Source organism: Coenobita brevimanus, chromosome 99 (genome assembly GCF_032717465.1).
Source record: "Coenobita brevimanus isolate Jiangsu-jjx chromosome 99, ASM3271746v2, whole genome shotgun sequence".
Lineage (NCBI taxonomy): Eukaryota > Metazoa > Arthropoda > Malacostraca > Decapoda > Coenobitidae > Coenobita > Coenobita brevimanus.
Genome location: NC_137052.1, coordinates 21,271,662 through 21,291,321, shown reverse-complemented (window position 1 = coordinate 21,291,321; position 19,660 = coordinate 21,271,662). Strand labels below are relative to the sequence as shown.

At 40.3% G+C, this 19,660-nt stretch overlaps 1 protein-coding gene across 1 annotated transcript in view; it reads left to right on the top strand.

Moving 5' to 3' along the window:
* Positions 1–2,430, top strand: part of LOC145414375 (histone lysine demethylase PHF8-like) — an 82,900-nt gene extending 80,470 nt beyond the window's left edge. Inside the window, exon 18 of the mRNA XM_080283910.1 lies at positions 2,348–2,430. Within this exon, the coding sequence (XP_080140036.1) occupies positions 2,348–2,430 (83 nt within the window). The remainder of the gene's footprint in view (positions 1–2,347) is intronic.
* Positions 2,431–19,660: the final 17,230 nt, after the last annotated feature.

Below are 19,660 nucleotides of genomic sequence, written 5' to 3'. Positions count from 1 at the left end.
TCGAATGTTTGTGAATATTTTGAATACCCCACATTTTTTCCGTGCGCCAATTGTTTCAAGGGAGAGTAGCTATTAAGTTCTTTCACTCCAGCCAACCCCCACCTCCCTCCTCCCCCCCCTGGGGCCCCACCTCCCACCCCCTGGGTCCCCCACCCCACCCCGGACCAAACACGCATCAGTATCTGTCCAGCTGTATGAGCGACAACACTGCTGATGTGGAAGTGAAGTGCAGGCAATTACAGTGCCTTTTACCTGCCTCAGTGAACACAGAGTGGGTGTTTATCGTATGTGCAGTGTTCATATATGTTTATAGTATTATTATCAGAATGAGGTTGGCATTTGGTAATGGTGTATGAGCGAAGGTAATGGTGTGTGAGCGAAAAATAATGATTTTACACCCCTCACTTCTAACGGCTCTGCCCGTCCTGTGAAAGTCAACAAAGTCATGAAATCTACATCAATGGAAAGCTGAAGGTTAGTACTTTCTAATGGTACCTTATTTTTTTCTCTAGCTTTATTCTGTGCAGAGTTATTAAGGTTTAAAGGTTTGTTTACATCTGGCTGAAACCCCCGCGGGAGAGGACAGTCAGACCAAAACAATACCCGCGGTTAAAGGGTTAAACCTCAGGTGAGCGATTTCTCTATGATTTTTCGATGTTTCTCACCAAAAGCGGAGGTTTGAGCCAAAAAACATTTTTTACCAAAAATGGTCGGGATTGGGGGGAGTCAGTGGTGGAAAAGTGGTCGGGATGGGGCGGGTTAATGAAATTCAGACCCTTAAACTGTTCCGTGCCCCAGTGGGGATTTGAACCTGGGTCCAATAGGACTGCAGGCCAACTCTCTACCAATTCAGCCACTGCCTCCCCTAAACTCAGGGTTCAAATGCAATGGAGGAATAGAAGGAGGGGAGGACAGGAGGAAGTAGTCCACACAACATGGGTAGAAAGGATGCCGGAGGATGAAAAAAAGGCAGAATATAAGAGAGAAGTGAAGGAGTGATTGGATGAATATGATTTGGACTAGCTGGGGGAGGTGGAAGATGTGTGCAAGGTATTCGCAGAAGAAATCTGTTCAGCATGTGTGGTGGTGTGTGGGGTGAAGAGAAGATGTAATGGGATGCAAAGAACAGCTTGGTGGAATGAAGAGGTGAGACAAGCCGTGGCTTAAAAGAAGAAAGCATATAGTGAGTGGATGGGAAGCAGAGGCATGGAAGAGGTTAGGACACAGAAGAGAGAGGTGAAAAGATTATTAAGAAGAGAGTGGATGAGGAATTGGGAAGGAATTTGAGTGTAAAGTGGAGGGAATGTGAGAAAATGTTTTGGAAGGAGGTAAAGAGAGTTAGACAGGGTGATAAAGAATTTAGTAGGGGAGTGAAAGACAGAAATGGTAGATTGCTAGTGGAGAAGGGAGAAAAAGTGAGCAAATGGAGAGAACACTTTAATGAACAGTTAAACATAGAGAATGAAAGTAATGCGAGAATGAGTGGCTGGGGAACGGCTAGGAGAAGGAGGGAGGTGACAAGGGGGAATCAGTAGGATGGCAGTAGTGAAAGCAGTGAAAAAAATCAAAATGGAGGAAGCCGCAGGAATTGATGGAGTGTGTGGGGCAGGGGCGTTGTTATGCTGCAGCTTCCATCTTGCCACATTCAAAAGGTTTGGCCCCTTCCGCTGAACTGTTTCACGAAGACAGCAGATAACATCAAGGTAGTAATGTGTGTTGACAGCTTGACTTTATGATATGTATTTTTGATGCACAACACCACGGTAGTCGAAAAAAACTGCCACATGTGAGTGCATTTCACCTTGCTATGGACCTGTCATGCTTTTTTTTGGCCAAGGCGATCTTGCATGCTTCCACTGGGATGACTGTGCTTTAGTTTCTGGGTCATACCCTGACACCCAAGTCTCATCTCCAGCGATAACAGTCTTCGCCGAGTCTGGATCGTGATTTGCACGCTCCAACATTTCTTGAGCAATGTTCATCTGAGAGAAGAGATCGTGACAAACACGACAAAGCAGCTGCAGGAGATATCGAAAACCAACTTTGAAAAATTTTTCAGGGTGTGGAAAGAATGCTGGACTATATATGTCAAGTCAGAAGGGGCCTACTTTGAGAGGGATTAGTGTCCTAGCTCAACAGGTTAGCTATTTATTTTTTTAAAGCCTAAGGTCGGATATTTTCTGAAAAGACATTGTAGGTGATCATGGCCGGCGGATGGAAGCATGCTGGTTCCTTTATAAATGGTAGAAGTGATATGATACATTGTCATCATCATTATTAATATTATTACAGTATAATGGAGTAATTTAGTTTAGCACTGACAGACGTTTACTTGTCAAAGTTTCAGTGTCGAACAAGCCAAGGAAAGGCATGGCGACGGCAAAGCAGCGTTTGGGTAAGATCCTCAAGATCCACAAGATGCTGCACTAGTCCCCCTGACATCCCTCCCTCTAGTCTGTGAAACACCGAGCCAGGGCCACGTCTCCATTGCTGCCTCACTTACCCTATGTCTTCACCCTTCCGTCTCCTGCATATGCCTCCTCTGTGGTTCCCTCATTTGTGAGCTGTAGTCTTGATAGCATAAAAAGCTTTGTGGCTTTCCCTCCTTCGCAGTTTGTTTTGTATACTGTAAAACACTTTTAGTCATATTGTCAAGTGTGTTATTTATATATTTTTTACTGACACGGTTAGAGGATACTAAGGTGTAATAGTATAAATCACTGATGAAAAAGTGTTACAAAGCTGAAGCCAAAAAGAATATGATCCTGTACCTTACCACACCCCAGTATCACAACCCCCTTAACACCAGCATAATAACTCTCCCCCCCCCCCACCTCAGTTATTTTATTTAGCATAGGAAGACCAGGCAGTACCATAATTGGAACACACTTATTGAAGTAATGACTCAAGCATGTGAGTGGGTTTGAGCCCCAGGAAGTAACTGGATGCTATTCAGTCATGTAAAGCCATTGATAGGACTACAGGCTTGCTTTCTATCCATAAGTATACTTGACTACTATAGCCTAGCCTCATGATGCAACATTTCAAAAGGGGATTAGTATAAGAATGGCTGTCATCGTTTTAGGAAAGACTGTTCATTTCAGACAGTCTCTCTTAAGCTAATTAAAATTATTTGGTGGTAGCTAGAAATGGAAAAATATATCGTGGGTTTGAAAGGATTAACTCAGCACTACCTCTCTGTCTTGGTGAGTGTGGTTGAGTAGGCACTGTTTCAACCTGTTAGTGATTATGCCATGTGTCACTTTGTGTTGTGTTCTTGTCAACTGATAAGGCATTCAGGCTCCTCTTCCTTACTGATTAATTTTTGCTACCCCCCCCCCCCTCCCCAAACTGACTGCAGAAGTAACATAACAAAAAATGTTAATGTACCAGATACAGAAATAAGCTTGTAAGTAAGAGGTCTTAGAGAGCTTTGTAAACCAACAGGAATGTGGCCATTTCTTTTATATTAAATAGTGTATAGCACGTCCTCATTATATATCACTTATGCTTTTTTTTTCCAGTTAAGTCCAAAGTAATGTACGTGTACAGAAAAATTACCTCTTACAGTTTTATGAAGCTGATTTGATAGTTTCCCATATATTTACAGTGCCATTTATATGTAAAATGTTGTGATGTTTTGGAACACATCACTGATATATAAGGAGGATTGCCTGTCTTTTTCATATTATTACTATTAAAGTAGGCCCTTAATTTAATGGACCAGAATAGCCTGGATATCAGATTTAACAGATACTGCAAAGGCCACTGGACTTCCCTTGACAATAATGAACAATGTTTAAGGTGCAATATGTGTGTTTTCTACCCATTCTACCTCCAACATGTCTAAAATGTCCCTCTCCCCATTGTCATTGCTGAGTTGTAATAACAGACTATAGTAATACTGTACGGTAATAGTCATGAAGAATTGCTATGACAAGGATGTAAAATAAGCTGCAAAAGAGCAAAATTATGGGCCAAGTTAGTGCAAAATGGGCATAGTTTTTATTTTTAGTACTAAAATATGATACTGTACTCGTTTGTTTTCAGACATGTGCTTGAAATCCCATCTCAGGGGGATCGTCAGATATAAATGTTTATCGTCTTTGTCAGATCAGGCTTTCCCCTAATTAGTCCGTTATAGTGAGGGTCTGCTTTATTATTATTATTATTATTATTATTATTATTATTATTATTATTATTATTATCATCATCATCATCATCATCATCATTACTGTATTATTACTCATCACCCTGCCCTAAGATGGGAAAGGAGGTCCAGATGATGATGATGATGATGATGGTTATTATTATTATTATTTTTATTATTATTAATGTATTATTATTACTATCAGTGTTTTATATAATACATACAGGTATCAGGTAAGCTGGTTGGTAGAGGTGTTCTGTTGGTAGTGATGTTGATAGTGACAGAAAGTGACCATTGTTTGTAAGTACTTGCCGCCTGTTACTTTGTTGGGACAGATTTGTTAATATCCTTCTAAATATTCCCTCACTTATTCTCTACACCACTGTATCTTACTTGTGAGGAAGGTGAGTGGCCCGCATCATTTTTCTGTAATATTGTATTGTGTAAGAAAAAAAAAATTATGGGATGTGAAGATATTATTTTTTAGTAAAGATGGCCTCTCCCAAAACATGGAGGGGGTGTAAATACTTGACAGATTGATCCATTTGTACCCATTCATAGTCACTACAACCATTAAAGTCTATAAGTATTAACTGGAAACACAGCTGTGTAAGTTGCAACCAGTTGTACGTGAGTTATTATAATTAAATGCCAAAATTATTAATGAACATTTTAAGAACTGAAATACGGTAGAGTACAGTAAACCCTTGATATACCGAACTCTCTTTTAACGAATTTCAGTTTTAACAACCACCTTGAGCTGGCCGAACGTTATGTTCATTTAACAAATTTTGTTCGGCAAGAGACTGGAGACACAGGAAACACCGAGCAATGTGGCATCCTTACACACACACACACACACACACACACACACACACACACACACACACACACACACGCACGCACACACACACACACACACGCACACACTTGTGTTCCTCTGCATCCCCCAGAACGTTGGGCCAGTCTCTGGGTGACCAGCGTTGTGAGAGGAGCCATCTAACTATCTATCTCTTTTCAGACACCTTAATCCCATAAGGGATGACCACAAACAAATTGCCTCCATATCGGTCTGTCCCCTGCCGTTTCACTGCCTTGCTCCCAGCTCACACCTCCATGTCCCATATACCTCTCCACTCCATCCCTCCATCTCATCCTTGGCCTCCCCCTCCCTCTCCTCCCCTCCACCTCACTCACATACACTCTCCTCGTCAGTCTCTCGCTAACCATAAATGGAGTATTTATTGAGAAAAAGAGCCATTTAGACCTAGCTGTATGTTACTGGGGACAACTGTACGGCCAAACAACACTCTGTATTTAACAGTGTTTGTTTGATAAAAGCCACGATGCCTGGGAAATTACCGAACAGCATGGTGTTCGGCTATTACGAACTATCAGCTTTAACGTCAAGGATCTGGTACCAAATAGTTTGTTATATCGAGAGAGGACTGTATATAGTGAATAGTGTTGACCTAAGTGAAGGAAATATGAAAAAGTAATACAGTAGAAATTATAGTGTTTATAATGCTTCCTGGTTTGTTGACTAATTTATTGGTGAGGTTATGTCTTAGTTATTTTAAAATTGCATCATTGGTTGCAGTCATCTGAGGTTAACCCCATCAATCCAGTGATGGCAAACATTTTACTTGCCATCTCCAGATTGTTTTGTTCAGTTTATGACATTCTGAACTGAAGAGGTTAAATGTAGTTCATCAAGTGCTTTATTAGTAGAGGTTCTTTCCTAAACTGAATAAATTGTTTGGTAGTAGCATGAAAAAAGGACAGTATAGTATCATCAGAGACGGTAAGCAAAATGACTGGCGTGGTTTGTGGGTTCCTAGAAGGGAGGAAGATGCAAGAGAGGTTTATACTGTACTGTAATGATTGGTTTACCATTTTGCTTCCAGCAAACACATCGTTATTTTTCTCAGGCTTGCAAAAAAGCTTTGTTCAATGGAAGAGAAATGTAGTAGGAAGAGGGTTCAGAACTGCCTTGATTAATTTTTTGAATGCTTGAATCATCCACACCAGAGCAAAGTAGTTTATTTAGGCAGAATATAATACCCAGGTGTACCCATGGCAGCATAACATCAAAGGCCATTGCTGCCGTATGACAAAAATAAAGCAAGGATAAAATACAAACCCACCCAGAACTTTAAACTCAAATGTAAAATACGTACTTTGAAACTGATTGATTGGTTGTACAGTAATTAGGTAGGCATACTGAAGATGTTAATGATCAAAGCAATGTCCTTCACCAGAATTATGGGCTGTATTATTAAAACTGAGAGTGCAAAAATGTAGACATTACCCCATTTTTTTTATACATTAATTTGTTAAGCATGTCCTGACAGTGGAACATGTCTGACTCAGCTGTTTCATGGCTAACTTAGTGTGAGTTGCATGCTGATCACATCTTGCAATTACAGATGTTTCATAAGTGACTGTAAAAAATTAGGGGCTCAGTTACACCTTCACACACTTGATTCCAATAATACAGCTGTTGGCATCTCCAGTCATCATTGTGGATTATTCCTGTTTTCTAAAGTGTCTCAACCTGCACTCATGATTCCTTCCACATATGTATATACTTCACTGCTATGTGATTCAATGCTGATCTGTATATAGATATACAATTAAATTTAGTGTATTAAATGATGACTCCAGCCATTCAAATTGTGCCATGAAAGTTTTAAGAGGTGTGGGCTTTGGGGTAGAAGTGGCTGGTGGTGTCTTGCACTAGGTTCAGTTGAACTGATAATGAATTTTAAAATTATTGCCTGCTCAAAATTCACTCCTACTTATCCCCTCAATAGCTGCAGGGCGTTGAATGATATGCTCCTGTGCTAGTGCTAGTGACGTCAAATTAGGGGAATCTGTTAAAAATGGTGAACAGTTATGGGAAGGGAACAAAGGCCACTGGCATGTTTGCATGACCCTACTTTACGATCTCAAGCAATCAGGAGGTCAGTTCATCCTGGATGTTTTTCCTATATGTTTACATGTTAATGGTGCATACACAGTAATTTTATGAATTTTTCTGCAAGTCAATCACAGGATGGCTTTAGGAAGCAAAAAAACCCAATTAGCAGGTGTGCTAGACAATTCTCTTCACAGTTTAACAAAGCATGGGCAGATATTACCAGCATTTCTGATGAGATTTCTATCAAAGAAAGCTTAGGAGACACTAATTATTTGATCACTGAGATCTCACAGTATAAAAAAAAGGAGAAAACAGTTTTGATTTTTAGCTTCTCATTGGTAAGTTGGAATTTACTGATTCAGTGCCATCAGTTGAGCTTTTTCATTAGGGCCTTTGACCTTGCATTGCTATCTTCTCTGGAAATGTACCATCCCCATCATCCAATCCAGTGTTGCCCCATGAGGAGCAAAGGAGCCTGGGACTTGGCAAGTTGGTCCGGACATGTAAGATGAGGGTGACACTTGGATTTTTTTTTTTTTTTTTTTTTTTTTTTTTAATGTAATGTGGCTTCCACTAGCAAGTCAGTTTCACCAGCACAGTGTATGCATTACTCTGACAAAGGTCTGCACTGGAACTTAGAAAAAAAGAAAGAAAAAAAAATGCAAAAAGAGCATCAGGCACTGTTTATGACCTTCAGCCCAAAAGTTCTTTTGTCATAAGTAGGACCTGTTGATCATCTTGGGTTTAAGGAAAAGGGTACTTCTGCCTACTTCATTTTTTAAAATGTTACTTTTGTATCATTAGTCATTATCCTGCTGTGTATGTGCAAAACCTTAGCCGTGGAGATGGTGTCACATTATTTTGCCAGATGATGTCACATTATTTTGTACTATGTTGTGTTTGATATTTCTGTTGTAAAAGGTGTATTAATTCTGCAATATCATATGGGTTATATGTAAGCTTAGTGTATATATATATAACATTGGATTCCACGATGATGTAAATAGACTTAATATTGTATTAAAAGTTAGTAAGTGTTGTATCTTCACTCACAGTTTGAAGTGAGTGTACATGATACACATGAAGTAGACAGCTGTACAAATATCCATGTATATTTGTTTTGCCTGGAGTACTGGCTGACTTGTCTGTGGTTGGTTTGAGACTGACCTCCCTCTGTAGGTGTCTCAAACTGCAGGTTTCCATGGTACAAAAATAGTGACAGGGAACAGCCTTTGGTAGGTTTATGGCAGAGGATAGTTTCATGATTTATGGATTATTGATTCTTTAGTCTTATTCGTATTCTTATTCTTATTATTTACCTTTTTTAAGGACAACTCATAGTAGTATGGTTGAATCAAAGTATTTGCCACAGTACAGTATGATTCAAATATGTGTACTTGAGCATCTAATAGGGAATGGTATTGTATTTTTGTTCCCACCTGGATGCTTAAATGCACCTGTGATAGATATAATTGAACAAAATAATGGTGCTCCCTCTTGTCAATATCTAGGTCCACCTCAGAAATGGTCAAGAATTGCTTTCATTTTTTTTTTTTTTTTTACCAACATGGCCAGGGAAGACAGCAGGTCAGTTTTGTAAGTTGTTTTTTGCTGTCCTTCAAATCCCTATATATATATATATGATGGAGGGTGAGGGATGGTAATCTTTAATTGCATGTTGCCATAGATTATCTCTTTATTCTAAGCCTAGCTTTTCTTGGTTTATTATTACATTTATAAGTTTGTTTGGTGGCAACAATCAAACAATGCCTTAACAAATTATGCAATTAGTGTTCAAAATGATAAGAGTAATTTACCTATTCAAAGAATTGGCCATAAAGCTTTTCTTGAAAATCTGCCAGTTTCATACCAAGGCTGATCTTGTCACACATTCATCATGCAAGTGAATAAGTTTATACAGTACATATACTATATACATACATACATACACACACACGTATATATGTATGTATGTGATTAGGATGCAGCTTTTTATATTAGAAATTCATGGTTCATGGCAGAGTAGCATATTGTGAATTATATTTGTATAATACTTTAATTTCTCTCGTAAATTTATTAGCAGTTGTTTTGTGTTATTCTAGCTGTAAGTAAGAGACATCACACAGTTGCTTTACTGTTATGTCAGTGCACAGCTTCTAGCTGTTCATTATCATCAGTGCTGTACCTTTCATCTGCTACCTTTAGTCCCAGTTTCACTGCATTTTTGTTTTGTTTTTTTATTATTATTTTTTATGATCACATATTTGGCTTGTGGCAGTGACATTGTAAGATCTCATAAGATTATGCTGCATTCATAGGTGATGTATGTTTCAGTTCTTTGTTCGACCTAATATACTGTATGCCGAAGAACAGAGGAATGATCAAGGTTTAGCAGACTAAAAATTGGTGGGATCTTAGGCAGAAATGTTTATAGGTTAGTTTAAGATATATTTACTTACCTGGTGATAAAAATATACATACCAGACTGGAAGAAGTCAAGGGCAAGTACTGTGTAAACATTTCTCTAACTTGATCACTCTTTGAAGACGGGTGGTGTGCGAGATGTGTGCATGTTGGAGACTGTAGTTGTGAGGAACATCGTTTGTCTTTATATGCCGCTGAATATCAAGAGCCACTTCTTTAAAATTACTATGTTGGTGGGGCAAAATAATTATTGAAATGTTATTGCTATTGAGCTGAGAATAAATGAAATTGGTGATTCATCATTGCTTTTAGCATCTTCAGTGTGTGAAACATTGGGAGAGATACAGTTTGTAAAGTGGTTACTTTTATTACAGGGCAAATTGTCAGACCTGAGTGTTGTGCAATAGAATGACAGTGCTGTACCTTTAAGAATATTATCCAGCTTTTATTCATGAGAATGTATATTTAAGACAGTGGTATTTTGCAAGTTATTTTTTAAAGTTATCACAGTCTATAGGGTTAAGTAACAGTAAACAACAGTATTGATACACTTAGGGGGTTATTATACATCAAACATAGAAGACCTATACACCCTATACAATGTACATGATGATGCATATAAGTACCATTATGTTGTTACTGTGTGCACTTTTTCTATGGTATGCACACTGCAATTCCTGGTATTTAGCCTCAAAACTGAAGCATCATTTTTACCAGTCTTTACACATTACTAAAAACTTCAATACATATACTGGTGTATGATGAAGGGAAGTCCTTATACTGAATCCGTAGACACAGCTCTAGTTCAGCGGAATTAACCCTGTCAAACTCTTTCAACACAGTCTGCATTGAACTGCTTTTGAGTACTGCATGACCCCTACGGGCTGGCCCAGACCTTACGCACCACACACCCCTCACTCAGCAATGTGCACGACATCAGAAAATGTTTCCATTCAACTTTCTCCCATGCCCTTGTTTATAACTGTATTATTATGAAATTGCTACATGTTATAAATGAATAAATGATCTTCCTAATGAATAACAAAAAAAGAGAGAGAAAATAAATTACCATGTTTTATCATTCACTCATTTATTCAACACTGATTTCTTGCAGATATATAAACATTTCGTTAACGTTTGTTGAGAGAAAGTTGTAGAGCATGTATTTATGATTTTTTTTTTTTTTTTTTTTTTAAATAGAAAAATGACACTTTTAGCTCTGTTAGAAAGATTTTTATGGCTTATGGAACAGAAATATCTTAAAGTCTTTGACCACACCTGGTCGTTCTAGTAGCAGCTGGCTTAACATCGTAAACTGTTTCCAAGCATTTCGTTCCTCTGCCTTGTTTGTATCTGTATTGTTATGAAATTACTATCTATCTATCTGTCTATTGCCAGACACCTCAATCATGTTTGGGGTGGCCACAAACAAATCGCCTCCAATTCGCCCTGTCCCCCGCCATTTCACTGCCCTGCTCCCATCTCACACCCCCCTCTCTCATATACCTCTCCACCCCATCCCTACATGTTATAAATGAATAAATGATCTTCCTATTGAAGAAGAAAAAAAATTAATTACTATATTTTTTCGTTCACTCATATATTCAGCGCCAATTTTTTAGATATACTGTATAAACATTTTGTTATTGCCTGTGGATTGCTCTACAACTTTCTCTCAGCAAGCATTGATGAATTGTCTATATATCTGTGAAAAATCAGCGGCGAATAAATGAGTCAGCAATGAAATATGGTAATATATTCCCCCCCTCCCTCCATTCATTAGGAAGATCATTTATTCATGTATAACATGTAGCAGTTTCATGACAATACAAATATAAATAAGGGCAGGGGAGAAAGTAGAATGGTGCAACTGAAAATCTTGATGAAAAAATACCACAACCTATATGGTTGGACGCAACCTGAGTAAAAAAAATGCGTGTGGTTGGATTTCACTTGGACGCAACCTGCGTCGTAAAATGCGAGTGGTTGGATTTTTTCCCAAGCCTTCGTGTATGAGAGGGTTAAGGAGTTCTTTTGACAAAAGTAGGAGAGAGGGAATATAGCTGAAGGAATAAAGCTTAGTTATGCAAGGGTATTATAGCCCTATAGTCTTGTCAGTACCCATGAAGGAGTTCCTTGGATACTACAATATTTTGGCTAATTTTGTAAATATGAAACATTCCATTTGTACTGTTGCCCTACTTGTTCTAAAAATTTTTTCTTCCAGTTTCCATGGTTGCCAGCAGCTGTACCCAAATTTTATCTATCTATCTATCTATATATATATAATGTTTTCAGTTCATTATCATCGTCAAAAACAATGTCCCTCTGGGTTGAGAAGATGCAGAGCAAGGATGTTTATTCTGAGGAGATACATCAGAGGAGAAAGAGGGAGCAGGCTTAGTGGAGTCCCTCTACTCCTATACCTTAAGAGATATGAGGCTGCTTGCAACACTGGTGCTGGGCTGTGAGGTTGCCATATCTTTAGACTGTTACTGTACAAAGTGGGGAGATTGGCCCCCAGCTCTTTCCTTTAGTGTCCTTTCATGACGTGGAAAGAATGTGTGGGTACGGTTTTTTTCACTTGTCCCTAGAGATTTATTTTAAGTTTACAAAATTCTCCTATCCTAACCAGTCCATCATCTAATTTCACTTCATATAACTATTTGTATTGGCTCTTCTTTCATTAACACCTACCAGGCCAAGGATACTTTCAAAATTTTAATCTAGCCACTCCCACAATGTTATTGTGGTGAGGGAAACCCATGGCAGACAGTGAGTTTAGTGTTATCATTTATCAGTCATTTATCTCATTACTGAATATCACTATCAGTAAATTCATTCACATATATTTATGTAACAGTCATCCATGACATAAAGTTATTTTGCCTTACTTGAAGTATGGTTTCCACATTGTGCTTCACTTCATATCCATTTTCTGGTTATAGCGGATCATGTAATTTTCCAGCAAACTGATGATTGATTTTTGAAGTGAAGTGGTTGATCATGCATACTGCTTGGTCTAAGTGAATTTTATCGTTATGTTTTGATCATGCTGGTTGGAATAATACTGTACTTCCATGTCAGGCTGTTATCATTACATTTCCAATCATTTATTTTCGTCATTTTACATGTTTTGTTTTCACACATTAGAGAGTATTATTTTGTTATTAGTTGTTATTTTTTTACAAGGGGATCCCATAGTAAGTTTGTTAGTCACTGTTACGTCTTGTAGATATGTAAGATGCAGCATGCTTTTTTTTTTTTTTTTTTTTTTTTTTTTTTTTTTCCCCACCTATGGAACTGCATTTAACATTAAGGATTTGTTACTGCCACTAGCACAAAAATAATTACAATCATTGAAATAGCTTTAGAGGAACACTGCTCTAGATTTTTTTTTTTTTTTTTTTTTTTTTTTTTTTTTTTTTTTTTTTTTCTCATGGAGTGGTGGTGACAATCAGGAGTCACTCACTGTACTGAGGGCCTGGATCATAATCAATAATCAGAAGGATATTTCAGAGTCATAGTGTATGTTTTGGGTTTGCAAATGATGTCACTACTATAAACTTACTGTTGTATTTAGACTTTGAGAACATTCACTGAAGTAACATATCTTGATGGGGATGTCCATCTTAAGGAAAATCTGATTCAGACTAATTGGTAATATTTGTTCATGTGCCACAATTAAATAATGCTGTTTGTCTTGTATTTTGGTCTTGCTCTTAGTTGTGAACCAAGCACAAAAGAGAGTAGTGTAACTGTGGCTGGAGCCCAGCTCTGCTCAACCAACACACAGCCACCGCCTCCTCAACTTCACTTACTCATTGCCATTTTTGTATTGTAGTCCACTAATGCTAAAAGAGAATGTACAGTGCTCAGAGACTTACTTTTTTAATAAAACTAGAAAATAATCTTTGTGTTTTAACCTTCTGAGCAGGAAGTATAATTAAATAATAATTATGCATAATTTCCAGTACAGACATTGGTATAGCAAAAGACCAACTTTTATTGATCCAGCCTTTCCAGTATTATAACATGGTTGATAGAGGTTTAGGGTCTGAGGATAGAGTGCATTAGTGTCCTGGTTTGAATGCATGAGGTGGCCAAAACTTTTGCTACCATTTAAATACTGCCAGGGAGAGAAGGCAGTCTTTGCCCTAAATGATCAAGACTATGGTAGCCTACTTTTGGGCTATCCTGCACCAACAAAAGGGGTGAGTATATATATATATATATATATACAGTGCTCGTCAGAAGTATCGAGCACCTATGGCCGGGCGCGCAACTCTATGGCCAAAAAAGAATCCCCCGTTTTTGGTAGTAAAAATTGAGCCAGAAGTTTGCGGCGCTAGCATGATGTCACGGTGGCCTGAGACCTTCCTACACGCTGGTTGGTTCCCGCCTCAGTTGCCTACGGGCTGCCTGAGAGAGAGGAACTCCGCCGCGTCTCCCTCTCTTTTTGCACCATTTTTTACCGAGTGTCCTCGCAGTGTTTTGGCTTTCGCCACTTTGTTATGGCACCTACCCGTGAACTATCAAGTGAAATCATATTCCAGATCATTGTTCTAAAGGAGGCAGGCCACCAAACAAAGGAAGTTAGTGAATTGGTTGGCGTGGCTTGATCAATAGTGCGTAGGTGGTGCGCCCGTTTTCGAGTGAAAAACAGCGGTGATGTTCCCACTAAGAAACCGCGGTCTGGTAGGCCCAGGAAAACTTCCCCGAGGTCTGTTAATGTTTTAAAACGTGCAGTGGAGTCTAATCCTCGTGTGAGTGCAAGGAAAATAAAGGAGAGCAACCCGGAAGTGTTTGGTGAGGTTTCTGTGTGCACAGTGTCTCGAAGGGTCCATGAACTTGGTTACACAAGTCACAGGCCTGTGAGAAAGCCTCTTCTTACACATAACCAGCGACTTCGTAGGCTTGCCTTTGCTAACAAATACCTTAACTGGGGTGAGGAGCAATGGTTGTCAGTGTTGTGGTCTGATGAGGCAATGTTTAGTGTTACCTGTAATCGAGGAGCACGTGTGTACCGGCGCAAAGATAATGATCCGGTAGACCCACGTTACGTGGAAAGCACTGTAAAACATCCTGATTCACTCATGGTATGGGGTTGTTTCTCTGGGAAGGGTTTGGGGAAGCTTGTTGTGCTTCCCAAGAACTGCAGAGTGAATCAGGATGTTTATCTGGAGCTTCCGTGTGATCATTTACCAGACTCCTTCGAGCTAACAGGTGCACGAGTGTTTCAGTAGGACGGTGCACCTGCTCATAAGGCCAAATCAGTCACCAATTGGCTTCGTGACTGCGAGGTATCAATCATGAAAGACTGGCCAGGAAATAGCCCAGACCTCAACCCGATAGAAAACCTCTGGTACCTTGTAAAGAAGAATCTCCAAGGGAAGGACGTGAGCTCTCTGCCAAAGCTGGAAGCCGCCATTTGTGACTCCTGGGAGAAAATACCCCTCCAGCACCTCAGGAGCCTCGCCCTTTCACTTCCAAGACATCCCAGGTCTGTGAAGAAGCATAAAGGATACCCTACAAAGCACTAAAGGTAAATAAAATGCATTATTTATATGTTTTTTCAATGTTGAAAGGTTTGTTTCGTAGGAGGGACGCAGGGCGCTCGATACTTCTGACGAGCTCTGTATATATCTGTATATATGTATATGTATATGTATATATATATATATATATATATATATATATACTGAATATATATATATATATATATATACTACCCTTTCCTCTCCTCCATCTGTCTTTCCTTCCATCCTGTTCTGTCTTTCTTTCCTTCATTCTTTCCTTCATTCTTTCCTTCTCCTTCTGCCTACGGGTGACTTTACGCTTCCTCTTTTCTCTTTCCTTAATTCTTTCCTCTTCCTTCTGCCTATGGGTGACTATACTGAGTGACAAGCCAAATTGGTTTCTTGTACACCAGGAAACCATTTCCTACACTGGGTGGTAATCATACAACCAAATTTTGGTGGCTTGTGGTTAAGTGGGTAATTATTGCACTTCAATCGGATTGAGCCAGTGAAGGTTTATATCCAAGGGTGGTTGGGGTTGATTGCTCATGTAATGCCACTCAGGGACGAGTGAGGCTGGTTGCTCTCATCTTAAATGTCGGGACCAACTGCCTAGCCGCGGGCTTCTACGCCCCTCATGGGGCAATGTAGGATTGGATGATAGATGGATATATGTACTGTATATATATATATATATATATGTATAAAATTGTACACATGCGTGTAATGTGTGTCCCTCCAACAAATACTGTATATATATATATATACTTGGAAACACACCATTTGTACCGTAGCACACATACTGTGCACCACACAACCTCCACACTTTGCACAAGGCACAAGAACTTACGTTACCCTCACACCCAACTTCCCACCTAAAACCACCAAGCAACACAATGGGAGTCAAAGATGCTGGACCCAATCAGACCGGGAGAAAAAATTAAATTCCATCCATCCATCCAATCCTACGTTGCCCCACGAGGAGCTTAGGAGCCCAGGGCTAGGAAAGTTGGTCCTGGCATTTAAGATGAGAGTGACCAGCCTCACTCATCCCTGAGTGGCATTACATGAGCAATAAACCCCAACTACCCCTTGGATATAAACCTTAAAAAAAAATAAATAAATAAATAAGCGACGCTATGAGGGGCCTCAGGTGCTGGACCCAATCAACGGCGACCTTGCTTGCACATGGCATAGCAGCCTGCATGACCCTTGCACCCTGCTAAAACCACCAAGCGACGCTATGGGTGCCAAACATTCCGGACCCAATCAGGCAGCGACAAGAAAACAACCAAGCAATGCCGTGAGAGGCCTCAGGTGCCGGACTCAATCAACTGCAACATTGCTTGCCCAGGAGGTTCAGGACATGCCTTCCCAATCAGCCAGTGGCCAATCACCCCTTGACCTGGCTCAGGCAGCAGGTACATAAAGAGAGGAGAGAGGATCCAGCAGTTGCAGAGTTTACGTTTTCCCCAGCACTCTCCACCTGGCTGCTTTGTCTACGACCCGTTGAAGGGGGCTGTCAGCAGATTGCAGTGCCTACAATGCCAATCCAGGGAACTGTGGTCTGGTTCAACTGTAAGATGGGGTATGGGTTCATCAAGTGCCCTGACACTGGTGCTCATGTTTATGTGCACCGCTGAGCGATAGTTGCAACAAATCCACTACATCTTGAACACTCCGTCAGGGATGGCGAGGCGGTGGAGTTTGCTATTTTTGAGACTCTGAAGAGTCCTGAGGCCAAGGATGTTCCTGAGCCAGAGGGTGCAGCTGTGCAGGGTTCTGTCCATGCATGGAGACACTGCTTGGCCTGGGGATGCCAGGTCAAGAGTCCTGTGAGTCCTGGTAAGGTTAGCATCATTGTCGAGATGTGCATTGCGACAGCGAGGCTTTTTGTAGGGGTGACAAGGGGGGCAACTGTGCATTCGTCTCTCCAAGATCTTTGATAAGAATGGTCTGCCTCACTTTGTCATTCCTGAGTACTTTGCTCATGCTGTACATCTCTCCTCCTGTTGTCAATGAGAGCATAAGGCCTAACCACCACAGCCTATTGCTTCCTGAAAGACTCCACATAAGTGGCTGTGGCTTGATGCCCCATTAAATTGACACAACTGCCCAACTTTGATTTCCGACCCAGCACCGGACCAGACCACGAACACAGCCGTTGATCTTCCTGGCGACCACCACCAGTTGCCAGCAACTGAAGAGGGGCAGGACTCATGTTCTGACAATGCTTCTATGGCCGAGGATGCATTGACCTACTCCTCGGCTGTGGGTGTCATTGAGTCCTCCAGCTGCAAAGGGTGGCCTGTCTCGCCCTACTCTCAAGGCCTGTAAAGTTCGGCTAGATGTGCCTGTTTATCAGCACTTCCCAACTCTTTGCGCCCATACCCAGCCGAACCAGTTCGGGGAATCGTCCTGTAAGACCCTGTACGATCTGCTCCGGGCTGACGACCTGGGTGAGGGGGTTCCATCCAGCCTGATTGCCAGGGTGGAAATGATGCAGGTTAACGGTCTTCGAGTCTTTTACTTCATGCTGCCTGATTGCCTAGCTCCCTAGACCATACGCTTTGTCTCCTGCCATTTTTTTTTTCCGGTCGTCTTTAGTTTTACATTATTTGGCCTAATGCCCCTCATAGTGGGTAATGGCCATTAAACCCTAAGTAACTATGTAACAGGTCTCCCTCCTGCCGTCATGTACTGGGCCAGGAACACTCATACACATCACATGGTATCACTAACGCACCTATAACCAGTCTATCACTGGTGCCAGCCTCTCCCACAATGCTGTAGGTGTGGTCAGAAGGGTGAGGCCTGCGTTTTTTATGGCAATGGCTGCAGGAGGGCATGGCAGTACACCCTCGCCCCCTCGGCCGGTCAGCTGAATAATGAAAATGCTAGTTTTCGTAAACGATTCACATAGCATGGATGTCTTGACATGTTTCTGTCATATCCACTGAACTCTATATCCCTACATGCACACAATCCAACTTCCCATAGCCACCTTTCACAGGATTCTGTCTAATGTATGACCCTTGTTCAGTGTGTGTTTTTACTGTACTTAATTGTTCTTACCCTATTATATCTTTACAGGAACGAGTCTAACTCGTCCTGTCCCGTGTATTGAACCATTTTTATCATACATATCATTAAATTTATGAATAGTTTTGGCATACACTATTTCATTTGGTAGTGCATTCCACTGATCAATTGCCCCATTATGGGAACTGAATTTCCTTATGTCTTTGTCACCTCTCTTTTTATGCAGTTTTTTGCAGTGTCCTCTTGCTGATGCCTCCCCATAGGTTATGTACTCATTGATGTCTATTTTCTTTCCCTGAGATGCATTTATATAGCGTAATCATGTCTCTTCATTTCCTTCTCTCTTATAATGTTGGCAGGTTCTGTTTTACTAGTCTTTCATCATAGTTTAGATCCTTTAAGCTTGGAACTCGTTTTGTAGCAGCTCTTTGTACTTTTTCAGTCTTATCTAAGTGTTTTTTGAGATGAGGATTTTAGACCACTGATGCATACAGTATTCCAGGGTTGGTCTGATGAATGATGTTATTATTTTTGTCAGCATGTCTTCATTTGTATATGTGAATGCTCTTCTCACATTAGCATGCAGTGTGTGCACGTTTCATACCTTCTCATTTATGTGATCAGCCGGAGATAGTCTGTTATTGATACTCACTCCTAGGTCCTTCTCATTTCCTGATATGTGTAGGATTGAACTTCCTAGCTTAAATCCCAATCTGGTCTTTTTCCATTTTTACCAAACCTAATTACATGGCATTTCTCCTAACTGAATTCTGTTTGCCATCTATTGCTATCATGAAGCTTATTTAATTCTTCTTGTAGCTTTCTGTAAGAGTCTGTGTTTGTAATTCTCCTTTATATATTTGCATCATAAGCAAACTTACGAGTATTTAGATAGCTTCCATTTCCAATGTTCATGTCTATATCATTTATATATACTAAAAACATAATTGGTGCCAGCACTGAGCCCTGTGGAACTCCGCTAGTCACTTCCCTCCATGATAAGTAATTTCCCCTTAGTATGTTCCCATTTCCCTTTTTCTGAGAAATTCCTGCATCCAACAGAACAGATTACCTTGGATTCCTCCTTGATGGTAGTATCCATAAAAATCTGGTGCAGTACTCTAATGCTTTCTTAAAATCTAAATAGATACCGTCCATCCATTCCTTTCTTTCATGTTGTGTTTCTGCAACTCTATCATAGTAGCTTAACAGAATTGCAACACATGATTTTCCATTTCTAGACCAAATTGTCTTTCTGTTATTCATTCATTGCCAGACGCCATGTATCAAACGGGGTGGCCAAGGGCTTAGAGTTAATTGTTTTTACAGGGAGGGGCACTAATCCTCCAGCAACCCCACTTGACACGTAGGGATGCCAAGAGCATCTGGTGTTCCCAGGCGGTCACCCATCCAAGTACTAACCAGACCCAACGTTGCTTATCATATTGGATTTTTCCAGGTAGTGTACCCAAATTTTTCTTGGGACAGTGTGTAGGAGGAGGAAGCTGAAAGTTAATGTAAACAAAAGTAAAGTTATGGTGTTTGAGAGGAATGAAGTCACAGAGTGTGCAGTGAGGTTGGATGGTGAGGATATGGAGAATG